Source organism: Typopeltis vanoorti, chromosome 12 (assembly GCF_054136105.1).
Source record: "Typopeltis vanoorti isolate ZY-2024b chromosome 12, IOZ_Tvanoo_1.0, whole genome shotgun sequence".
Classification (NCBI taxonomy): domain Eukaryota; kingdom Metazoa; phylum Arthropoda; class Arachnida; order Uropygi; family Thelyphonidae; genus Typopeltis; species Typopeltis vanoorti.
This window is the reverse complement of record NC_143560.1, coordinates 45357249-45373976: the sequence shown is the minus strand read 5'-3', so window position 1 is coordinate 45373976 and position 16728 is coordinate 45357249. Positions and strand designations below refer to the sequence as shown.

The following is a 16728-nucleotide window of genomic DNA, read 5'->3' as shown; positions in this document are numbered from 1 at the left end:
CTATTATTTCTCACTTCAGTTGGCATCTTCTATGACTATAGTTTGCCTCCTCAGCTTCTCTAATTACATCATGAATGATGCCTTCTATAAGATGGGCAGAACATATACTTTTGTTAAGTCTAACATTCCATGCTAAAGGGTACCAAACCTCATATTTCCTCTGTATAATCTGCTCTGGCCTAAGATTACATTGCCTGACTTTTGTGCTTTTACAATTCTTACTTCAGATGGTCTTGCTAACCTCTTTGATTATTTATCTCTGAAAGCTGATCACATCTAGGCTAATTGCCTGAATAGTGAGATAATCTTCCTTGGAGACTGCACTGTTCATAATTCCAACTGACTCCCATTTTCCAACTACATAGTCCAAGCTGAAAGGGAAAGAAACTAAACTGTTTGTTCTCAGTAAGTAAAGATCTAACACAAATCTTTCTCCTAACTATAAAATACAAGATAATCCTTGTCATTCTCTCAATACTTGGACCTTTTCTTAATGAGCTTTCCTTTCATTTGAAGTGAAAGCTTGTTAAGAAAGAGAGAGATCCACCTTAAATTTTAGTTCTACCGCTTGTTATTCTGACCATAACCTTGTTCATCCAGTCACTGCAGTCATATAACTGAAATTATACATATATGTGATTGGGGAAAGTGCTTGGATCTATGCTACAATGAGGACTTTTATTTCCTGCTCTGCTCAAAACCTTGATCCATATCTAAGCTCCAGTTATCCAAAAATGTACCAGAGTAGTTGAAGACAAAACTTCAGCATACTTACATGGTTCTAGTCAAAAACTCCAGCTTCTCTCAGTTTATATTATACTCAGCTTACTATACCCTAACAAATGTAAAAAATATTGCCAGCACATCTAAAGCATCAGATTTCTTATGAGCCATATGCATTTGACTCCACTACAACAAATGCTGCCATAACAAACTCACTCGATATAACAAATTACTGAAATTTCACAACTAAAGCCCCATAGGTAAAATGCTCTCTTTCTCTCCTTCTCTCATCCTGATGACACAGTGGTAACATCACCTGAAGATAAGGTAGATCTCCTCTCACCACTGCAAACTACACACAGTATGACTCCTTTGATCTCTTTGCCAAAAGAACATCAGAGAAAAATACTCAGTTATCTACACTAATAAGTCCAAATGGTATCCCTAAAGTTGTATTAAATCTTGTGCTCCAGAATCAACACTTATCCTGGATAGCCTTTACAAGCTGTTATACTTATCTGGCATCTACCCATCAGGATAGATGCAAGCTTCTATTCAGCCTTAAAAAAGAGATAAAAGTCAGCATATTTCTCTAACTCAGTATCTTCCAAAATAAAAACCATTCATGGTCAGTTACTTTACTATTTATAGACTTGTCAATTAATTATTGATCACCAGCATGGATTCTGCCATTCTTGCTTCACAGCAGATCTCTTAGCTGATCATGATTATCTGTCTTTGGGATATATACTGTGGAAAAGTTTGGAGCAGTGGCTACTCGTACATAAGCACTGCAACACTGCAGTACCCCAAAGGAAAAAATGAAAAAATTAAATTTTGTTTGTGTTTATAAATAATAACAATGCTTACAACATTATATAAATGCAATACATGTTAAAGGTTACAGCTTATGTTTTGATATTGATTGAATAGTTAATAATTGGAACTGCTCACTTAATGCTTTAGATTATGAAACAAATGCACTGTGATCTAACACAGCGTCTGAATTATCACATTCAGCCAATTGCAGCTAGACTCGTCAATATTTGTTTGCGCTTCTTTTTGCACATTATAAGTGATTCTGACACTGCTCGTTTGGGCAGTGTATCGTATGCTTGCGCACGTTATTTCTGTGAGATACGAAACTTTTGTTATTGGTGCATGTTCACGGTGAGGGTGAACTATTTTTTGTAAATCTTATTTTATTTTGTTAAAATAACATATAATTATTTATTTATTATAGATACAAGGCTGAATTATGATGAGTGTCACTATCGAAAATATGAAAAGAATTATATTTTTTCAATTATCGTTACACGAAACAAATGCACTGCGATCTAACAGTGTGAGAATTATCACACCAATTGCAGCTAGACTTGCCAATATTCATTTACGCTTATCATTGCACATTACAAGTGATTCCGACACTGCTTGTTTGGGCAGTGTATCGTATGCTTGCGTGTGTTATTACTATGAGATACGAAAGTTTTATTATTGGTGTTTGTCCGTGGTGCGGGTGAAATATTTTTAATAAAGCTATTCTTTAATATGTAAATTTATTTATTAATAAATTGGTTACTGATTAGGAAAAAAATAATTTTTTTTTTTTTTTTTAAATTTTGTATATGCAGTACTCCCACTTAAAATTTTCACTGGCTGCCACTGGTTTGGAGACACTCATTTGTTCACTTATGATATTTCCAAGATGTTTGATTGAGTCTGACATTACTATTTCAGACTCAGTCATACATCTTGGAAATGTTGGTCTTCCATAAGATGGGCGTCTCCATAGTTGCTTCAGTTGCAATTCCATCTTGGTTGGAAAGACCTGGATTTGAATTCCATCTAAGATGTGAAGAACCTTTATCAGAGCTTTTCAGCTGAAAGTGAGTTAGCTAGTCTCATACTAAGGTAGCAAGGTTTTTCATCCTGCAAAGCACACAAACCAGCCATTTGAGCATATGCAATTAACAGACATAATGCACTGGCCTCATAGCCAGGGTTGCTTTGGCCATAAACAAATTCCACTCTACTTTTATAAAAAAATTCTGTCCACTTCAAATCACTAGTTAAAATCACATCCTTAAAAAAATTCAGACATAATGGAGTTAGTTTCAATGCCACTTCTTAATTTACTAATCTATATTGGATTTTGCCACTCTTGATTTAATAAAGTCTTATTTTCCCCCATGATATCTTCGAATTACTCAAATATACTGCAATGAGTTCCCCCCCCTCCAATTAGCTAACTTTTACATAAAACACTTTGAAAAAAACAAAATACTTAGCACAGTTACATACAAGCCCTTAATGTGGCTGCGCTATGTTGATGATGTATTTGTCATTCCCCCCCCTCCCTTCATGTGATGGATAAGATACTTTGGATTCTAATGTTACTTACCTAAACAGCCAACACCCCAAAAATTAGAAAATCAACCTACACAGGATGATATCTACATAAACAATCACTTCATCATCTATGGTATTCTAATAACATTTATACACAGAGCTAGGGCTATTTGTTCTAATGATGTAGCCCATAGAACGTAAATATATTTTTGTCATACTTTCATGGCCAATGGCTACATCCCTATAAAAATAGATAATGTCACATTGGCCCTCTTACTTCCCTCTCCTCAAACACACAACGATAAAATGCTGCTATTCCTATTCTCTTTGTTTGAGGTTTATCTGAAAAGATAGCCAAAATAATAATAAAATATGACCTTCACACCACATTCAGGCTACATTTAAATAAGCAACTCTGATCTGCCTTCCTACGGATAAACTCCATTCCCTAGCATATCCTGGAGTGTATGAAATTCCCTGTGACTTAGCTTACTATGGACAGACAGGAAGATATGTTAGCATCCTCCTTGGAGAACATAGGAAATACATTCACTACCATTATTATGGCAAGTGTGGACTGGCAGACCATACTTTCAGATTAGACTAATTTGCTATATAGGTCATTACAGTGCAGAAAGATTATTTTTAGAGTCAGCCATGGCTATGAAGCATTCTTCTAACCTCAACAAGTATGGTTGCACTAATTGGCCAAAATATTTGGGAGGTTGTTATATGAAGATCAACTTATACACTTTTTTTACAACATTTAGAGGGTTCCAAAATTCAGACTTGAATCTTTCGTCTGTTATAATTTGAATTATTTCACTTACTCAATGTTGCCTGTAAGCTGTCGCATGTTTTGTGCTCTGAAGATGCTGGTTTGAAATCCATCAAAATGTAAGCTAGTTAATAAACATCTTTTTTTTTTCTTTAATTTAGTTTTCATGTTGTATGGTGTTGTAATACCATTAAAAAAATAAGTTGTGAACATTCTTTTAATCATACTCTTCTTCCTGTACATCAGTTATCTCTCACTAACCTGAAATCCTATTAATAGTTTTTCTAATGAGAGTTCATTCCATTTCTTTTCTTCATTCACAGAACTTTATAGCACCCAAATGATTCAACCATCAATATCCTCATTATTCTCAAAGAAGGAGAAGATCTAGTGAATTTAATGCTACCAAAACATAGTTCTGTCTTATTTTTTGGAATAAAGAGCTTTCTTCATTTTCTCTCACTTTTGATAATATTGGGCTCATTAATCAAGATCAGTTTTTCTCTTCTTGGCTAAATGTTGACTTTCACATGTAGTCTGTTCTGTGCATATACATCATGTCTATAGCTCCTTATTCTTCAAAAAACTTTTCCTCCTCTTTTGTAAACATTACTTTCTTCTACTGAACTTTTCTGATACTTTATAAATCCTACTGACTTTAGATTATTGTTCTTACAATATTCTAAGTCAGTGGGATTTATACAGCAAATTTAAACAGGCAGCTCTTTTCTGGATACAGAAGAGGTCTGTCTGTTTAATAGATGACCACTTTCACATTGATCTCCCCCCCCCCAACCGACTTTCTCATAGACACTATTTCTGTGTTATGTCTTTTTTATAGGTATTTCCCTGTCTATTACTCCACAGAACTGACCATCACCAGTCTTCTGCTGTTCCCTAATCATGCACAGATATAGGCAACAGCTAGTCAAAGTTCTGTATTTAAACTCCAAACTTATCGAACCAACTCATCCTCTTGCTTCATTCTATCTACCTCTATTTTTGTAAGAACCTTCCCTATACTGTTTTCTCCATTAAATGCCACCTCTGCCTGTTCAAGAAACACATTAACAGATTACTTCCGTCCTTCTCCAAAACTTGTCTACCCATGACACCTTTCATGTTATAGGCCTTGTGACCTCTCCTGAGTAGGATTAATAAAAACAAAAATTTAAAAAAAAGAAAGAAATATCATAATGGCAGTAATGTACATTGTTTCCTCTATTCTGTATATTTCTCCTTTTTTGTTTTCACTTTACACTAGACAGCTTCATCCTTTTGTGTACTCATTTCATTTCTTTTTCTCATTAACAGGAGTCTCCTTTTCTTCCTCAAAAATATTTTACAATGTTCAATTCCACAAGTATTTTCTTATGTCAACCAGCTTTTTTTTTCTTATTTCAGTACTTTTAGTAAGTTTTACACTGATGACAAACTGTGCAAATCCATCCAAAAAAAAAAAAAAAAAAAAAGATGAGAGAGAGCGATCTCCCACCAGTCTCTGTTGCTGGAGAGAGAGAGAGAGAGAGAGAACAGGGGTGGATGATAACTCTCTCATCTTTTTTTTTTTTTTTTTTCCCAAGTCAGCTTAAAATTCATCCAACTTAATACACACATACACACTGCTTGGAAAGAAGTCAACAGACACTATAGTGTGAGGAACAAACAGCCATGGTGCCCACTTTAATGAGATGTAAGACCACCTTTTGTTGCAATGACTGCAGCAATCCTATAGGGCATACTTTCCACAAGCATACGATAGCGATCAATAGGGATTATTATTATGGGGGCACCTACGCTACAATTCTCCATTTCTGTTATCTACACCAATGCCATATACCGCTCATCACCACTAGTATTTTTTGTCTGTAAATTGTGTGTGTGTGTGTCCTAAAGGCCAATTTGTCAGTATGCGGGATGAAAAAACCCAAGTTTCTGGGAGAAAAATCCTACTACCTTCGTATGAGATCAGCTAACTCACCTTCAATTGAAAAATTCCATATAAAGATTCCTCCTGTCATGGCGAGAATCAAACTTGTGCCTTTTCCAATCAAAGGGCACAATGCACCATCATTCTTCCAATTACACTACAGAGGTGCTTAAAAAAATATGAAGCTTATATTTTGTACCATTCTTTCTGTAAGCATGTAATGAGATCCTGGACTGTTGTGTGACAGATGTCCCTTGACTTCACCCAACACTCTAGTTCGTCCCACACATGTTCGATAAGGTTAAGATCAGGGCTCCGTAAAGGCCAGTGAAGTGTGGTGATGTTTATATATTCAAACCATGCAGTTACAGCAGCAGCCTTATATGATCCAGTGCATTATTTTATGAGATCAGTTCTGTAGAAATGCCACAAAGTAGGAAGCATTGCATTGCCCGAAATGTTTAGATACTTGTTGGAGTTCAGTGTTCGTGGCACCACAAACAGAGGTCCGAGGTCAAACCAAGAAAAACAGGATCATACCATCACACTGCCACCTCCAAATTTCATATTTATGGTTAGAGACTTTGGTAAGAGATGTTCACCAGGAATCAGCCACGCTCACATGTCCATCTGGTTGGTAGAGGGTGTAGCACGATTCATTGCTCTATAACACAGCTTTCAAAGCTTCCACATCACACTGCACACAGTCTTTGTACCACTGAAGACGATGCTGCATGTTGGTTCAGGTAATGTGCAGCTTGCATATTGTGGTCCTACCATGGAAACTTATGTTGTGAACCTCAGTTCTGAATGTTTTTGTGCAAATTTATGTTCCAGTCGATTAAAATACAGGAATAGATAGATGGAAATGGGATACTTTATGGGGGGGTGTGCAGCATGGCTTTGTTGAAGGATAGGTTATGCTTCGGTAACTTGCTCATGTTTTATAATACAGTGACAGCTGAGTTGGATAAAAGTAATGGGTTTACAGTGATACTGCTGGACTTTTGCAAAGGCCTTTGACAAGATATCACATGGAATTCTAATCAGTAAACTGTAGCATGTGGGGATGGATATAGGGTTGGTGAGATGGATAGGAGGGTGGTTGATGAAAAGATATCAGAGAGTAATTTATTCAGGAGTAGAGACCAAAAGAAGACCTGTGACTAGTGGCATGCTGTAAGGTTCTGTTCTTGGACCGCTACTGTTTAATTTCTTCATTAATGATATAGGAAAGGATCCAAGAGGAACTGTTCAGTTGTTTGCTGATGATGCAAAGTTGGGTAGAGCAATAGTTGATACAGATAATGTCAAAATTTTGCAGGATGATTTGGCAGACTTGGCAAAGAAGAATGGATGTCAGTTTAATGTGGCATAGGGTAAGGTTATGCATTTTGGGACAGAAAGATTACCAGCTGTATACTGCATTGGTAGAACTGTTCTCCAGGAAATTGCCGAAGCCAGAGACTTGGGAGTGTTAGTGGATAGGGAGTTAAAATTTAGGTGGCAAATAGCAAAATGGCCTAAAGCAGCTCATCAGATTACTTGGTTACTGAAGAATACTTTGACGAGCAGAGATAAGCAGATTATTATTCCCTTTATTGAGCCTTAATAACACCCCCCTATTTTGACTACTGTGTGTAGATCTGGGCACCAGGGTTTCTTGGTGATGAGGAGAAGGTGGAGAGGATTCATAGGTGAGTGACCAATATGTTAGCAGGTCTATGAAATGAACCTTACGAGAACAGGTTGAAGATCTGTGGGTTACAGAAACTAGTTGATAGGCAGAAAAGGGATGATATGATAGAGACATACAAATTACTGAGGGGTTTTTACAAGATTAATTCAGAGGAAATTTTTCAGAACAGATCTGGTGGTGGAAGAACTAGGGGGCCATATCCATGGAAACCGAGTAAGAGTATAATAGGTTGCCAGATAGTCAGTATAATAGGTTGTCAGAGTCTGTTCTGAGTGCCATGACTGTGAATGAATTTAAACAAAGTATGATAGATACTATGCAAATGTTGGATAGTTCTTGACATGATGTTTAGGACCTTCCTCGAGGAGTCTAAGGACTCCTCGAGGAAGAAATACTGTTACCACTTCTGCATACCTTGCGAGCCTGGTTCTGTTAGTGGTGATGTATGTAGCCAACATTTGTGTGTTTATCAGTAGAGAGAGAGGTGTAGCTGTATGGATATCAACATGCAATTGGGAGATTATGAGAACCATGTAGCTGTAATAGCACTTCACAAGGTTGGAATGCAGCCACCTGTTATTTTTGACACTAAAAAAAAAACACTCGGGATCAGTAGGATGTTGTGTATAAGACAATTAACTGTTATAATAATACAGAAGACTTATCTGACTGCCAAAGAACTGGTTGACCATGCTGCATTAGGATGCAACAGCTTGTGAGGGTTATTGAAGGCGTGCCTTTGCCGTAATCCTATTAGATCGCAGAAAGTGATTTTTCGAGAGATCATTTCACATAAATTGATGTCACATGTACTAACTGATGATCTAACTGACATGATCTAACATGTACTAACTGATGGTGAGAGAGCCTATCATCATTTTACTGGACATTCCTAATACCACAACTTATACGGCAGAGGGTGATAAAATCAAAGGCACTTCTCTGGCAGTATGTGAACAACAGACAGAGATATCCTCTTAGCAGATGAGAAGATTTTCACCATTGAAGATTCATTTAACTGTCAAAACGATCAGGTCATGGCGTCTGTAGAGTTGGGAGACACTTGCCCCCCTCTGGGATCGAGTAAAAAATTCCACAAATTATAATTGTAAAAGTGATTGAGATATGTAACCTTCACTAGATATGGCTGAAAAATTAACAGTAAAAATAGAAATACCTAGACAATGTTTCTGATGTTCTGTACAGAAGTATAAATGCAATTATCCTGGAATCACAGCTGAAGACTATTATCTGTACCATTGAAAGAAGTTTCAGCACCTTGAGACGTATGAAAACATGGTTAAGGTCTGCTATTTCAGAAGCACGCTTATCAAGTTTATGTATGATAGTATGTACAGGAAGAAACTAGAAAAGGAAGCGGAAAAGAAGAAATTTATTGAAAATGTCATCATTAGGTTCAAAAGTGATAGACAAAGAATTCAGTTCTTATACGATAAGTGATTATTGAAATATATATATATTAATTCTTGTATCCTTTATATTGTAAATTTATATACCTTATGTATGTGTTTTTGTACTGATGCAATACTGTAAACTTTGAACCATCTGGAAAATTTTCTGCAGACGACCATAGATCAGGTATATGCCCCAGATGGTCACTCATCATGTACCATAACACTCAAGATTCAGATAGGTCATGAGTGCTATGGCACATGCTGAGTGACCATCTGGAGCATATACAGTTTCCCCCATATATTCCCCCCCATCAAACCATCAGTGATGGTTTGATGGGGGGGAATATATGGGGGATATTGGGATACATGGAGTATTGTGATGTATCCAAGTTGTATTTCTGCAAGGAACGGTCAAACCTCTGCCAGAGTGCATCAGGACACTGTCCTCTGACCTGTGGTATGGCCCTGAACAACACCTTGTTTCATGGTAGGCAGTGGACCTTCCAACAGAACTCAGCCTCTGTGCACAAAGTGAGAACCACACAGCAGTGGTTGGAGGCGAATGTGCCTGAGCACATATCACCATCTGGAAGTCCCAGTCTGAATCTGTTGAATTTCAAATTATGATCAGAGCTTGAGAGAGTAGCCTGTAAGAAACAACATCCCATCATTGCCAGCTTGAAAGCGGATTTGGAGGGAGCATTGGCAGTGTTTCTGTTGGATGTTGTACTTGCTGCTTTTGATATGTGGCCTCACAGATTCAGGCATTCATGAAGGCAAAAGGGGGAGACATTTTGAACATCGAGTTTTGTTATATGCATGTTATACATGTGATTAGTATGTGCTGAAAGCTGTAAATGATTTACTGATACACTGTTCAAATTGTACATTGATGCATTTAACTCCCTCCCAGTTTATTTTTCAAATCTATGAATGCAGAATGACAGTGCTTCCTTTAACATTCTTTAACCAACTGATATAGACATGATCTTTTTCCTCCTTGCAACTTCTTATGCTATTGTACTGTTTCAAGCAATTTGCTGAGTTTGCCATAAAATATGTTCAGGGATGGTCAGGAAAATAGAGAATGTACATATTAGAGTGTTGATAAAGGTTAGAATTGTGTAGTTATTAGCTTAGGATTATTTCCATCATAATTTTTTAAAAATTAATCTCTTTTTAAGTACAACATTATAACACATTAAAGACAACGCTGACAGTTTGAATACTTTTCCATGCATAATGAAAACTTTTGTGGTATCTTAAAAGTGATATTAAATGGTGTCAGTGTGTACATTTTGTACACAAATGTTGTTAGCATTTGTGAAACTTGTCAAAATGACAAGTTATAGGTTGAAAATCATAAATACATGGTATGACAGAAAAAGTATTGGTTTCTTATTAGTAAACTAATCCATGGTATTAAAGGAAAAATATTGTTTTTATTAATTAATAGCAGGAACAAATATTGCAGAATAATTTACTCCATCTTCAGTGTTAATATAACTTCTTGCTATTTCGTTAATAATACTACTTGCTACTATATTTGAATTATATAAGGAATGATTTGCACAGCAATCAGTTAACAGTTCCAGAGCATGTGCTGTCTCTCTCTCTCTCATACACATACACACATTCTAATTCAAATGTGGTTCAAGTAACAATCTTCTATGCTTTTGCTTTGGAAGATTAATATATTATTTATATTTAATATAATTTACTTTTTTTTCACAGCAAAAAGTCTTACTGAATCTCTAGGATATTGGAGAAAGTTTCAGTTCTCTACTACCTTTAAACTCTGCAACAAATGTTCCATTGTTTTTTCTCTTCCACCAATGACAAACAAGCTCCCATCTTTGTCTAGTGTTTCCAGTACCATGCAAAAGAACCATTTTTATCTTGACCACACTTATCTTGATTCATTAGGGAAAATGATTAGAAAAAGCGAAGAGATGAACATTCAATACATCAAGTCTCACAAGTCTGTATCGGCCTGGTATGATGCTGAAACTCAACATGATAGCCTGTTTAAGGAACAGTTTCAGGACCCTTTTACATTGCCGAAACCTGAAACAGAACAGTGGGCCAACCATATTAGAAGCATGGAAGATTGTTTCTTGAATTGCATGAAGTAGCATTTTTGCATATCAGCATATTTTTACATATTGTCATATCAGTCCATTTTAAATGAATTCCAGTAGTGTGATAACGCATCTTCTCTGGTGTGTAGCATGGCCTGAAACTGTTAACCATTGTTGTATTACTGATTGAGTCTTTCCTTGTATAATTAAAACCTAATTGTTGGCATTAACATCTAAGGATGGAATGAATTATCATTTCAAAATTTCTGTTAATTAGTAATAAAACAATATTTTAACTATTATTTAAATTAAGGGGATATTTAATCCCACATTATTTCATAGCCGAATAAGAAAACTCTAAGATAGAAATCAAAGAGTTTCATGCCAAATATAGCAAACTATAAACATTCAGCGAGTCCAACCATGAGCAAACACCTGGGTGGCACAATACTGGGCAACTCGTTGTAAAGGTGGATAAAGTTAGGATCACCATTCTTAGTATTTACCCTAATGTAAAACTCATCCCCTAGGAGATGTATATTGTTTTACATTAAGGGAGATAGGTCATTGTGGTTGAAAGGTTGAAATAAAGGTTGAAACCCAGACCGGTTTCAACCTTTATTGAGGTCTCATCAGTGAGTAGGTAGACCAAATAATACCAAGATTATAGTGATAATAGCTTTAATACTTTACAGTATGAGTTGTCAAAAAGGTGCACAGATAAATTAATGAAATAAAGAGAGCCAAAAGGCTTCACTTCAGCGATGTCAAAATTATTTAAATTAAGGGGATATTTAATCCCACATTATTTCAAAGCTGAATAAGAAAACTCTAAGATAGAAATCAAAGAGTTTCATGCCGAATATAGCAAACTATAAAAGTTCGGCGAGTTCACTATAATCTTGGTATTATTTGGTCTAGCTACTCACTGATGAGACCTCAATAAAGGTTCAAACTGGTCTGGGCAGTTAACTATCTCCCTTAATGTAAAACAACATATATCGCCTAGGGGATGAGATTTACATTAGGGCAAATACTAAGAATAGCGATCCTAGCTTTATCCACCTTTACAATGAGTTGCCCGGTACTGTACCACCCAGGTGTTTGCTCACACTTGGACTCGCCGAACTTTTATAGTTTGCTATATTCTTTGCTATATATCATAAAAGGTTTCTGAACACGCAACGACCAAAAATTAATTCAAAATCAAACGTGATGAATCCAAGGTGTTTCTGGCAGCGCTCATCCGTGTTCATCACAAGACTTCACTGCAGCCTAAGTTCTGTACAAAGTGCATATTTTCTGAAAACAAACAAAATATGCACTTTGTACTGTGCATGCTGTCATGTCATGCAACGTCAGCATACACTGCCAGAAACACCTCGGTTCCAATTCTAGACTATTGTATTGTAATTCTTTATGCAAAAAGAAACAAGCACATCAATCTGCAAATTTGCTTTCATCTTTAATAAATGGTAAAATTATATGTATACCAAAGAATTGTTTTTGAATAAATGTATTCAAAAAATAAATTTTTGAATACATTTACTGATAATAAATTTCTTATGATTTATTATCAGCAAATGTTTGATTTGTGTACCTATTTTATATACCTATATACCCGAAGTCATGTAAAAATTTCTTGGGCAAGAAGGGGTTGCGAGCAGAAAAAGTTTAAGAAGCCCTGTTCTGCAGTGCATACATGCATACTTTTGAATTTCTTATTTAATATATAACTTCAAAAGTTTCTTAAGTGAATTTTCATTAATAAGAAATATCCATAATTGTAATAAATTGTATTAGTTTTTGTTCTTCAGCAATATAAATGTATTATAGTTATTTGCATATTTGTAGCTACATATTTCTTTAACAACTTTATATTTTTATATAGTTTTTTTTTTTAAGTAATGCGTTACTGTTTCTTTTAACCTTAGGGAAGAGAGAAAGAAATTTTTATGAGAGATATAAGAAATTTCTCAAAGCCATTAAGTACTTATTCTGGAGAATCTTCTCTTGGGTAAATATATATATATATATATATACAGGGTGTTCGGGATAAATTTGACATATTTATAATTAATTATATTTTTCCGTAAGTTACATGTATTAACACACACTTCTCTTCATTTAAAAGTTTGGACCCTTCTTCATTCATATACAAGATGTCAGAAAGGATGGATAGCTGGAACCCACCTGAATCATGGAAGAGAATAACTTGTATCATGATGATTCGTGCCCGCCATCAAAATAAGGATATTACGACTGCTGCCCAATGCTCCCTGAATACAGTAAAAACAATCAGGCATGAACTAGAGACTTGCAATGGTGACTACGAGGATGTAGCAAGAAGAAAGATCCCTAGCAGACGATCTGATTGCGTTCGTACAGCAGAATTCCTCGCAAATCTGCAGGAACAGGTGTTGAAGAACCCTGGCATTGGAATTCGGGCTTTGTTCGTGGAGTTGCTAACTGTAGTCAAGCCCTGGATAACAAGGGTAGCCAATGGTAGGCCGTATGTATGGCAGCAGGATTCGGCCCCTTGCCACACCTCTGGGAAAAGTCAAAAATGGTTGTCTGAAAATTTCTACGACTTCACCAGTCCAAATGTTTGGCCTCCAAACTCCCCAGACCTTAACCCCATGGATTATTTTGTATGGGGCGCAGTTGAAAAAGACACCAATCGCACTTCCAGTAATACAAAAGCCCAGTTAATGGATAAAATTAAAACAGTTTTTGCGGCCCTTCCCAGGGAGACCGTAGCATCAGCTTGTTCGAGGTTCCGAAGCAGAATTGAAGCTGTGATCGATGCTAATGGTGGTTATTTTGAGTAAATCTTGTTGATAGTATTGTAATTAACTCTGCCTGTAATGTTTTTTTGTCAATTCATTAAATTTAATAGATACAAAGAAGATTTTCTTTTTCCTTACGAAACTGTCAAATTTATCCCGAACACCCTGTATATATTGGTTAATTTTTATAAAATTAGTTTCAGAATTTATAGTTACTTATATGAAATTAAGAACATAATTTGAAAATTTTTTTTTAAAAATTAAACTTAACTAAAACCATATCTCTTTGAGTAGATTGTGTAAAAATATTTTATCATAATCAAGCAATTTTACATCATCATGTATAAATTGCTCTTGTGGGAGCAATTTATACATGATGGTCATACCTCTAGTTGACACATTCATCATAATGACTACAGTGTATATACATTTTAGTTATATTTTTGTATTCTGGTCTACATTACAAGAAGCTGTAATATTTTGTATGATGTGAGATTGCTGGTCATGTCGCCTTTAGATGATGACTGTCTTTGAGTCTTAGTTTTATATATATATATTTCATTCACATTGCATTATTAACCAAAGAGCTTAAAAATTGCAAAATTTTTAAGCTCTTTGGTTAATAATGCAAAGGTTTTGTGTTAAATTAATCATTATATGGTATTGGCAAACATTCGTTAACCAAAATGGCTAATAATGTGGAAAATGACTGTCAACTGAGTTACAAAATTTCTTCATTACAAGACCCCTATACTAGGCAACAACATCAGAAATATACTGATTTAGAAACCATACATGAATCAAATGACATAAAAGAGGAATGAGAAAACAAATCCTGATGAAAGCTATTCCAATAGAAACTTTAGGAATAAAGAGTTTATGAAATAAAAAAAGAGGAATACAAAACTGGAACAAATAAATAGAAAAGATAAAGATAATAAAAACAAAAAGAGAGTTACCAGAAATGGTTCAATTGCAAAATGAAACGTAAGGAGAAAACACAGAGAGAGAGAGAGAGAACAATTTTGTAATAGAACTAGAAAGGATATCTCTAAGACTCGATACTTTTTAAATAATAAAATATATGAGCAAAGAAATAAAAGGTAAAATTACAAGCACTAGATTTAGAAAAATGGGTGACTAATTTTCAAAATTTCTGAATTAATGATAAAAAAATAAATGATGAAAATAGGAAAACACCAGGAGAAGGCAGTATAAACATGGAACTCTACATAAATGCAGGTGAAAAATTTAATGAAAGATTCTTGAAATTCTTTGCCATGGTCTGGATTTCTGGAACAACCCCAAACTCTTCGAAAATAAGCGCTGACTATTCCAATTTATAAAAAAAGTGAATAAAGATGACTGTAATAACTATAGGTGAATTAGCCTTCCACTGTATCTGCAGGGTACAAAATATATGCAGGAATTTTAAAAGAGAAACTAGAAACTTGTAGAGGGTTCTTGTAGATAAGCTTATACATTGATTACACATAGCTTTTAATTTTTCAGGAAATAATGTGTGCTAGAATATTAATTATAAAAAAAACCTTTAATTAATACCTTCCTATATTTCAGCAATGTTACATTTCCGTCATCAGGGATCACAAAAACAATGGTATGTGCATGCAGGCACTAACATCCTAATACAGCCAAACAGGCGGGATAGCTAATATCAGGATATTAGAACACAAGGATTACATCCAGTTCCACGAATGCAGTCATTGGGACTTGCTGATCATGCTTTGGACACCCACCACAGGATATGCTACAAGAAGGCCACTCTATTACACTGCTGGAAATACAAGTATCAGACTATTCCTTGAATCTGCTAAATCTTTGTAAACCTTTCCAAACCTGAACAAATTTGGGTTGCATGAGACTGCCCCAAATTTGGGAAACGAACATTTTAAGGTCGTCAGCCCAACGGCCAAGACAACCCAATTTAGCCCACTAGGGGGCACTGTTTAGACTCTAGACCCAACTTCTGTTGTCTTTCTTTGGCCTCATTTGACCAGTGTTAGTGTACATATCATTGTTTTTTTGATCCCTGATGATGGCAATTTAACATTGCCGAAATATAGGAAGGTATTAATTAAAGTTTTTTATAATTGATATTCTAGCATACGTTGTTATTTCCTGAAAAATTACAAGCTAAGTATTGTAAAGGTCAAACTACTAGAAGAGAAGGATGGATTCTTAAAAGGGCAATCTTGCATAGACTCAATTTTTACTCTAAAATTATTAATTGAAAAGAGAAGAGAATTTCAAAAAAAGGAACATATGTGGCCTTTATGATTATGAAAAAGCCCTTTGATAAAATTAATAGGCAAACATTATATAAAATATTCTTCTTTATTTTTCTTTCTCATCTATCAGATGTCAAGTTGAGTTCCCTATAACAAATCTTTGTCATTTGACTCTATCTCTTGCCATATCTGTCCTTCAAAGACAGTATCCAAGTTCATTTTGATCTGCCTCTTGACCATCTTCCTCCATTGATTCCATTCAAGACTATATTTGGTAATCTCTTAGAGGACTCGAGGTATCCAAACTATCTTAATTGCTGTTTAAAAATTATAGATGTGATTTCTTCTGTATAGAAGAAATCACAGCTTCTCTACAGAAAATCAGCATTTGAAATGATCAAATGTGCTGATTTTCTGTATATTTCTTTCGGACAGAGTCTCCATGTCTTGGCTCCATGTGGTCCTGTAGGTTAAATAATGATTTTTAAGAGTTTCAGTTTGAGCCTTTTTGGAATGATGTTAATTTTTCATATTTTATTTAAATTTATTCATATTAGACCATCCTTTGTTAAGTCTGTATTTTACTGTTCCAGTGTTAACAAGGTTGTTGTGAGTATGAGCCTGCCAAGTTATGTAAATTGCTTTAATTGTTCAAGTATATGATTTTCTAAGTTATTAAAATTTTTCCTCATCTCTTCCTATTTTCATTCTTTTA

General features: G+C 35.2%; 1 protein-coding gene across 1 annotated transcript in view; it reads left to right on the top strand.

The window, feature by feature from the left end:
• pod1 (coronin) overlaps positions 1-16728 on the top strand; it is a 434089-nt gene that overhangs the window by 159417 nt on the left and 257944 nt on the right. Inside the window, exon 9 of the mRNA XM_090401146.1 lies at positions 12910-12992. Within this exon, the coding sequence (XP_090257272.1) occupies positions 12910-12992 (83 nt within the window). The remainder of the gene's footprint in view (positions 1-12909; positions 12993-16728) is intronic.